At 47.2% G+C, this 9,648-nt stretch overlaps 1 protein-coding gene across 1 annotated transcript; it reads right to left on the reverse strand.

Annotated features, from left to right (window-relative positions):
- Nucleotides 1–3,396: 3,396 nt before the first annotated feature.
- On the reverse strand, nt 3,397–3,931 carry LOC310828736 (histone H4). Its single transcript, XM_083706467.1, has one exon. It carries the CDS (start codon nt 3,807–3,809, stop codon nt 3,498–3,500), a length of 312 nt encoding a protein of 103 aa, XP_083562593.1. The 5' UTR covers nt 3,810–3,931; the 3' UTR covers nt 3,397–3,497.
- Nucleotides 3,932–9,648: the final 5,717 nt, after the last annotated feature.

Below are 9,648 nucleotides of genomic sequence, written 5' to 3' on the forward strand. Positions count from 1 at the left end.
TCTCGCGGCGATCGGGGGCCCGAGATCCGCGCCGGGCCAATCTCGGGGGGGTCTGCGCCCCGCTGGTGGGGGACCCGGCGTCTCCCGAGTGGCCGGTGGCGCGCAAAAGCGCTTCGAGTTGGGCCAAGTAACACATTCATTCATTCACTTTGGGCCCAGAGAGAAGTTGCCTCGCACAGAAAGGCCCTCAGTTGTAGGGCGTAAAAAAGTATTTATTTATTTGTTATAAATTATCTCACTCCTTTTCATGGCCTGACACTATATATTGATCCTAGCATATAGTTCTGAAACCACCCATGGCATTTTATGGCGCTAGTATTCTCCTTGCCACACTAATGGATGCTGGAGGTTTTTAAGTGTCTAAGGACTGGCTCACCGTCTGGAAAGTATCCTATGCTTTCTTTTCACTCCATTCTGTAGAGTTTCATTTGTATATGATGTGGTTGCAATGAGACAGCCTGATTTCTGACCCAGGTACCTCATTGGGAAATTGCAATAGCAATTTATTAAATGCAAATAGAGCATATCTTGATCAAAGGGCACTGGAGAAAGAAGGGAGTGTGGATTTCGCAACACTCCGTTGCTAAAATACAAACAATCCTCTTGAAATCAGAGTATAACAATGGCAGAACAATCTGAAATGGCTGGAAGGAGTCAGTTTCAGTTCTCCCCTTACCGCTTTATCAATTTATAAAGTTGCCATCATACTTTAAGAAGCCCACTGGACACAACTTGACTTGACACTGAATAAATGTACATAGGACTGCACTGGTGCTCGGTGCTCGTACATTTTCTCCATCTCAAAGTTCTCCTCTGTGGCACCAGCTTTCAAATTCATATAAAGCAAAGGATGTGATGCCCCAGCAGACACTGGTCAGTTTTCAGTGGACCACTAGGTATCAGCTGCTGTTTGCTGTGATTTCTGCCAATGAGTGGACCAGGGCTTGATTTTGCAAGGAGTGTCCACATATAAATCAACCCAGGGACTTTTAATTGATATGACTCAAGACTGTTAGGTCACACTTTCTGTCTGGACATGACACATTCTGATGCCAGATGCAAGTATCCTGAGCTGCTCAGTTTGTGTTGGGTTTTTTTTAGGCCGCACACACACAGAACTTTTAATGCACATGGCTCCCTGCAAAGAATCTGGGAACTGTAGTTTGTTTAGGGTGTTTGGAGCTGTAGCCCTGTGAGGGTGAACCACAGTTCCCACAATTCTTTGGGTGAAGCCATGAGTGCCAGATGAAGCGATTCCACCACATATGAAGTAGTGTTCCAGTAGAACCACAGCCTCTCCTTTTCTGATTTTAGATAAACAGTGGAGTCCAATGCCATCTCAATAGCCTTTTTAGAGTGGCTTCTTGCATATTTGCAGATATGGTCAGTGGCGTAGCGTGGGTTGTCAGCAAGGCAAGTAATTTGTGCCCCCTAACCCGTGGATTTGCGCCCCCTAGATGTTGCGCCCGGTGCGGCCGGCCCCCCCTGCACCCCCCACGCTACACCACTGGATATGGTTTTTAATGGGGACAGCAACATTTCCCAGTCACGTACCTCAGTTGCTCTCCCAAACTAGTCTCAGTCCATGGGATGAGCCACATTCTATATTGAGTAGAAATTTGTATTATTTGAAGCTTGGCCACTTCAACTGGAGATTGCATGTGAACAAAAGGTTTTTTTAAAAAAGTCGAGGAGCGGAGCCCTTCTCCTTTATGGAGTAGGACTTGGACAAATGGACATACTTGAGTTGGAGTTTGTTATATGGAGACATGTTTTATTTTATCCTTAAGCAAATTTTCTGCGATAGGTTGAGAACCGAGGTACCACTGTACAGCTAGGTTGCCATAGAAACAACTAGCAAGTGATACCTCCAGAAGGAGGGGATAGCAGGGCTTCCCCACCACGTCATTCTAGGGATAGGAGGGTAGGAGAGCAATAGGTCATGTGAAGTCTTTAAGATAATGCAAGGCTATCTTTAAAAACCAAAAAACAAAAACAAAACCCCATTTACTTAGCTGTGCACTGAAGCTTGTTTATATCACTAGGCTCTTGAGAGGAAAATTAATATGTAGCTGTTGAATTATATCCACCTGGGCGAGTGGAAACACTTCTTGGTCAGGCATGGCAGGGCATCCAATTTTTGCTGACTCCCTCCACCCCTCTGCAGCCCCTCTTTGCCATATCCCATCCCAAATTACTCTGGAATATTCTCCAACTCTCAGGATCAGCTCTTCCGGGTCAGCATGGCTCTACACGGGACAGTGGACACCACACACACAACACAAATACATTCTTGAAATGTTAAGAACCTTTATAACAAAGGGGCCATGACATAAGACATTCAACGAACTACAACTTTCAAACACACAATATCTAGTTTGTTTTTTTAAAAAAGGGGTGTTTCATGAAATTGGGATCACTAACACACAGCCCAGCAAGAATATATTGATGCTAGTTAGTTAATCAAAACACACAGCAAGCCGTCTGTGTTCCAGTTTTAAGAACATAAGATCATAGCTGTGAACATTTACCTTTTTTAAAGGGAAATTCCCTTATTCCGAATAGGATTCCTCGCTATGCATAAGATCAACCAATGGGTTCCGTATTTTAGCAAGACCTGAGCACAACAGAACTCCCCCTCTCCCTGCAGTTTCCAGCAACTGACATTACTGCCTCTGATCAGAGCTAGTAGTTTTCTTACATAACATCATTTTTAGCCCTTTTCTTTCTTGGTGGTTGGGTTCTTTCTGGGTTTTGTTTTGGGTTTTTTTTTTTTAAAGCAAACGAGCTTCTTGCAATTTTTGCTGCCATCAGGTGGCAGTTTCCACTCATTGCAGAAACGCCATTGTTTTAACTCATGCGATATTTTGAATTTCCCGCGCCGCCGAGTCGTTGTGGCGGGGAATTAAGCCACGCCCTTCCACCTCCATCTGCTTCTCTTTGTTCTCGGGCCAGCATGGCGAAAGCCAGTGCAGCATTCAGATCTCACTTTTTTTATCTAAGAGTAGGTTTAAGCACAGCTGAAGATTTAAGAGTGCTTAGGAAGAACCAGAAAAAAACCACTTGAGGGGGAGGCTATATTCCCCAAGCGCAGAAGCACCAATTATTTTCCTGAAAGAAAATGGCGACCGCTTTCTCTCAGAAGGCGCTCGAGGGTGGAATTGCAAGTTAAATGGCATAAATCATTCGCAGATAGCAAACAAAGCGGTAGGGTTAAACCAGAACTTTTATAAAGCGTTTGAAAGTTACTCTTAATAATGGAAGCCAATCCTAGGTCGGCTGCAAGACTCGACTCACTTTTATGAGAAATCCTTTTCATTTACCTGTGAAACGATAACGAAGGTAACAAAGTAACTCAATTAATTATTTCCACATGCAATGTATCAATATCATAGATTAGGTGGTTCAGCACTTTTCAAGAAAAAGTGGGTGGCCCTGAAAAGGGCCTTTGGGTTTTTTGTTTTGTTTTAAGTAGTTTCAAGGACTAAGAAATCCCCTTAGCCACCAAAACCGTACAGAGTACGACCCTGGCGCTTCAGAGCGTAGACAACGTCCATGGCAGTCACGGTCTTCCTCTTGGCGTGCTCGGTGTAGGTCACAGCATCGCGAATCACGTTCTCTAGAAAGACTTTGAGGACGCCTCGGGTCTCTTCGTAGATCAAGCCAGAAATACGCTTCACGCCTCCGCGGCGAGCCAAGCGGCGGATAGCAGGTTTGGTGATGCCCTGGATATTATCGCGAAGCACTTTGCGGTGCCGCTTGGCGCCTCCTTTTCCAAGGCCTTTTCCTCCCTTTCCACGTCCAGACATCTTCTCAGCAGAGCAGAAACCAAACTACCGCGAAAGAGAAGCTGCCTGCAAATTTTATAGTCTGGGATCGGACCAGAGTGGAAACCTGCACGAGAATTATATAGGCTCCGCCTCCCACTTGTTCCCAGCATGTTGTAAACGCCCATGAATTCTCAGTAACCAATCAACAGAACCATGGAAGCTGTCCAATCAGACCTCGTGGAGAAGTATCCAATCAGAGCTCGAGCCAGGGGAAAGACTTATTCATGCTTGGTTATTGCGGGCTTAGATTCCAAAAGCGTAGCTCAGCTCAATGAATGGGGCGAATGCAGCCTCCAGTGTGCTTCCTAACAGCTCAGTTGCACAGCATGTGTTCAGTGGGGTTTACAGTCAGGTAAGGATTGCAGCCTATTGATAGAGGAGCCTGCCTTCTCGTCTTCGGCCTGGAAACTCCAAGAAACTACGTGGCTTAATTCTCCCACGTGTCTGACATACATACCGGCTAACGCGGCAACGAAGCTCCAGCCCCGAACACTCCGGGGGCGCCGGGGTTTTTGCGAGGCAGTGATCTTGAAGTAGAAACTTAACACTGGAAATGAGTCTCCTGCAGGAGCGCTAGCTTGGCCCCGCGGCTGCCGGGGCCGTGGTTGCCACGCAGCGTGCATTGCCCGGGCGCCGAAATTTGTGAGTGTCTGGGCCCCTTCACGGGGAATTTTGGGGGTGCTTGAACACCCCAGTGAGCCGGCACCTATGGTCTTCTGTGTGTTTTTCTTAAGGGGAGGAGCGGATAAAGTGGGTTTTTTAAAAATAACCTTATCTCACAAAAGAAGCGACCGGGGGAAACCGGACGGTGGCTCTCAGCAGTGCCTCTCCCATTTTACATGAAGATTAATTGAATATTAAACTCCCCGCGCTGTGATCATTCGGAGGAGAAGCCGAGAGATCCTGATGGCCAATCACATCAGGACGCGGGATTTTATTTTTTAAGGACCCTTTTCTTTGGCATTTTTCATTTTGTCTGTGCCCTTCCTTCCAGGCGGACTAGTATAACCGCCCTCCCTTAACAAAGGGGAGCCGTTCTCCAGTCGCCATTTTAGCCTGCGTTTCATCAGCTGTTCCCAATCCTATTCGCTCACACCAGCTCCCTTACTCGGTTTGGCTTGTCGTTGCGCAATCCTGATTGCTGATGGTGGTTTAATATATACTTGGATGCGAATTTGTTACCCTCTACATACATGCAAGTTATTTTCCCCACCCGTAGGGCTTTCACCACTTTTTTTGGTCAGCCTAGTTTGCTATTCCAGTTATTTTGGACCACAACTCCTGGCATTCCCTACCACTGGCCATGCTGGCTGCTTGGGACAGAACATTCTAGAGCAGCCTTCCTCCATCTGATAGTGGCTAAGACACTTCGGTACAAGAACTTGTGTTTGTTATAATTTTCAGGAAAGTATCTGTATTAGTCAGTTGCAGCAAAATGAGTTCTGTGGAACTTTAAAGACTAGTATTGCCATAATAGTTGTGTTAGTCTTTAAGGTGCCACAAGACTTGTGTGTGTGTGTGTGTGTGTGTGTGTGTTTGTTTGTTTCTGTGTTGCAATAATAAAAAAGCACTGCCATTTATACTTTCTTTTCTTTTTTAATTACATTGCTGTGAATTTCTTCTTTACTTGTACAGACACAAATGTCTATATCTGTGCCCAAATCATGCCCAGAAAGAAGATCCGTCGTTCCCCACATCTAACCTCCCTTTTCAATTCATAGTCCCCTAGGCTCTTCTTCAATGTAGCCTTTCACATCCTGCTCCCTGGCATGTTTAAGATGTCTTCAAAAATGGTGCATTCTTTTTCCCCACCAGAAACTTCTGAGCCTTGGTCCTAAATGTACTGTATCAGGGAGTCCCTAACTCATGCCCAGCACCCTCTAAAAAAGGAACATTGTGTATTACATTCCTATTTCCTGATCTCTGTAGCACAGTGGTTTTCAACCCGTGTGCCGTGGCACCCTGGGGTGCCTTGAATGATGGTCAGGGGTGCCCTGGGCAGTGCTGGCCTCTGTCCCTCTTTCCTCCCTTCCTCTGAAGCCCTCTTGCATCTCGGCCTCTCAAAGGCTCACACAGCTATTGCAGCAGCCCAGGCTACAAGGCAAGCTTCCCAGTCACATGGTGCCTCTGGGGCTGGCCAGGGGGTGCGTCCTATGCCCTTGTGGCGCAGTGTGAGGAGGCACCTCCCCTTGGGGCAGGGGGGCAGCTCAGAGACCAGGGGCAGCAATAGCAGCTGCCTGGAGGACTCGCAAGGTGAGGGAGAGGAGTGTGTTTGAACTGGGGTGAGGGGCTGCCGGCTCTGCGGCAAAGGGTGACATAACTGGGTTCCTGGGGTGCTGCAGAAAGAATGTACAGTCATACCTTGGATCTTGAATGCCTTGGTACTTGGACGTTTTGGCTCCTGAACACCGCAAACTGGAAGTGAGTGTTCCAGTTTGCAAATGTTCTTTGGAACCCAAACGCAGGGCTTTGGCAGCTTCCTGCAGCCAATCAGAAGCAACACTTTGGTTTCTGAACGTTTTGAAAGTCGAATGGACTTTCGGAACGAATTCTGTCCAACTTCCAAGGTATGACTGTAGTTGGTCAAGGGAGCTGTGGACTCAAAAAGGTTGAAACCCTCTGCTGTAGCAACAGGCCTCATAATTCATTTTGTGCTGCTTGCCAGAGAAAGAGTAGGTCCTGTTGTAGAACTGGCAATAGGAGGAGGGTGACACCAAACAGATGACACGAAACTGGGAGGGGTGGCTAACACCCCAGAGGACAGGATCACACTTCAAAATGACCTTGACAGATTAGAGAACTGGGCCAAAACAAACAAGATGAATTTTAACAGGGAGAAATGTAAAGTATTGCACCTGGGCAAAAAAATTGAGAGACACAAATACAAGATGAGTGACACCTGGCTTGAGAGCAGTACATGTGAAAAGGATCTAGGAGTCTTGGTTGACCACAAACTTGACATGAGCTAACAGTGTGACGCGGCAGCTAAAAAAGCCAATGCAATTCTGGGCTGCATCAATAGGAGTATAGCATCTAGATCAAGGGAAGTAATAGTGCCACTGTATTCTGCTCTGGTCAGACCTCACCTGGAGTACTGTGTCCAGTTCTGGGCACCACAGTTCAAGAAGGACACTGACAAACTGGAACGTGTCCAGAGGAGGGCAACCAAAATGGTCAAAGGCCTGGAAATGATGCCTTATGAGGAACGGCTAAGGGAGCTGGGCATGTTTAGCCTGGAGAAGAGGAGGTTAAGGGGTGATATGATAGCCATGTTCAAATATATAAAAGGATGTCACATAGAGGAGGGAGAAAGGTTGTTTTCTGCTGCTCCAGAGAAGCGGACACGGAGCAATGGATCCAAACTACAAGAAAGAAGATTCCACCTAAACATTAGGAAGAACTTCCTGAAAGTAAGAGCTGTTCGACAGTGGAATTTGCTGCCAAGGAGTGGTGGAGTCTCCTTCTTTGGAGGTCTTTAAGCAGAGGCTTGACAACCATATGTCAGGAGTGCTCTGATGGTGTTTCCTGCTTGGCAGGGGGTTGGACTCAATGGCCCTTGTGGTCTCTTCCAACTCTAGGATTCTATGATTCAATAAGGGAAAAAGGCAAGAGAGGGAAAAAAGCCATTTCGCCATTGACCTGGTAGCAATGAGGTTCCTTTCTCTGCAGCATTCCTGAAAGCAGAATCCAATGTGATAAAGAAGGGCAGCCTTTGCTAACAAAGAGATAGGATCTCTCTTCACTTAGATGCCTGAAGGCATGTTGTGGCTGGTTTTGCAAGGATTCCTCTTTCAACTGTGCTTTCAACTGTCACACAACAAGGCAGGACAAAATGTCCCGAACCATACAAAATCATAATACACAGATGAAAAATTACCACCCAAAAAAATTGAAGCATATCACAATATAAAATCCCAAAATGGTTTGTAGTTACATCCATTAATTCTGCTCCATGTCTAAAGATGATGTGGTTTATCTCATCATTGGGGCAGATTGGGAATGTACACTGAAGTGTACATTACAACCTGACTTACTGAAGTGGGGGATATATATATATATATATATATATTTCCATATTATGTAGGAGATTATGTAGGAGACTGAATCCGGAACCTTTTGCATGCATAGCAGGTGCTGAACCACTGATCCCTTTGCTATGGGCCAATTGCTCCTCCCCATGGCTGCATACCGTTACGGAGGTGGTTTGTTTGTTTGTTTGTTTAGCAAAAACCAAAGAGGACAGGGCTATTGCGCCCTCCCTTCGTCTTTAATGTGCCACAAGAGTCTATGTTGCTTTTGCCACCTTACAGGGTTGTTGTAAGGGTAAGAAATATCAGGATGTAAGTAAATAAAAGGGAGGGAAGGAGTTGGGTGCTGCTACGAAGGGATTCGTTGTTAAGTACGGGGAATCGCGAGCTGAAGAGGTGTGAGGCAGAGCACGACACTTGGGGGCTCTGATAAAAGAGTAGAATCTAGAAGATTTGGAGAGGTGCTTCAGGATTCCTTGTCCCCCCCCCCCACCCTTTCTTTTAACTCTCCTCCCGCCGCCCAAAGAGTGGGAAAACTGGAAAGGGCGAGGGAAAGGAGAGTTTAATTCCTGCTTTGCAAAGCTGAGCAATCAAATCAGAAAGGCGGCTGGTGATTACTGTACTAGTGTATCCGGACACGAGCGCTTGGGGCGCATCTCCATCCGGAGTGAGTGACGCATGTGATCCCCTCTCCGCCCCTCCCCAATTATCCATCATGCTTCGTTTCCAGCACGTTTCCTCCTATGGAGAGCAGGAGAGATCCCTTTCCCCTGATCTCTCTCCTGCAATGGAAAAGCTCCAGCCGCTGCCCTTTCTCGCTTGCTGGCCGGGATCCCCCTTCCTTGCCTGTACCGCTGCTGCTGCCCTGAGGGGAGGCGCCGGGGCTGCAGGCGGGAGCGGCGGGGAGTGGGTTGGGTTGACGCCTCCAGGTAGCCCCCGCGGTGAAACACACCCACTTCCCTCCCTCTGCCATCTTCCCAGGGGGCGGTGGGGGGGGGAGGGTCCTGCAAATAGTAGGAATGATCAACTTCGGATACACTTGCACTCCCCGCTTGTGCGCAAAAGCTTCCGCCACGCCCCCTCTTGAAGATCAACAATGCCCACCCCCGCGTGTCCCTCCACGCGCCTTCAGCGTTTGTTGGCGTCCACACCGGAGAGCAGAACCGCGATGGTCGCTGACCGAGCACGCTTCCTCCCCCTTGTAACAATGCGCACGCCGACATGTACAGTGGTACCCAGTACTTAATTCGTTCCGGAGGTCCGTTCTTAACCTGAAACTGTTCTTAACCTGAAGCACCACTTTAGCTAATGGGGCCTCCTGCTGCTGCTGCACCGCTGGAGCACGATTTCTGTTCTCATCCTGAAGCAAAGTTCTTAACCTGAAGCACTATTTCTGGGTTAGCGGAGTCTGTAACGTGAAGCATATGTAACCTGAGGTACCACTGTACATACTGATACGGAAGTGGGGGGGGCATGTCTTCTTTACCTTCTTCTTCACTACAATATATCCATTTATTTCCAATTGTCAATGTCAAAAGGGACTAAAATCTATAAAATTCATAGAAACTCAACGTGCCAATTTGCTCAATTTCTCTAGGACTCTATGACACCTCCCCTGTCCTCCATAATCCCTCAAGCAAGGTGTCAAGAACCTAATCCTGTCAAATCACTCTGCCAAGCTTTTCCTCCGGGCAATGCCAGGTGGCAGACTATACATATTTGGACCATTGTCTTGTCATCACCTGGTACTCAGGAAGTGTTTATCTGCGCATATCTCCAACTCTGCATAT

Source organism: Podarcis gaigeae (assembly GCF_964106915.1).
Source record: "Podarcis gaigeae genome assembly, chromosome: 13".
NCBI classification, from domain to species: Eukaryota; Metazoa; Chordata; class Lepidosauria; order Squamata; family Lacertidae; genus Podarcis; species Podarcis gaigeae.

Excerpts from the sequence above, each read along its gene's own strand:
- LOC310828736 (XM_083706467.1), bottom strand. The coding sequence starts at position 3,809 with ATGTCTGGACGTGGAAAGGGAGGAAAAGGCCTTGGAAAAGGAGGCGCC.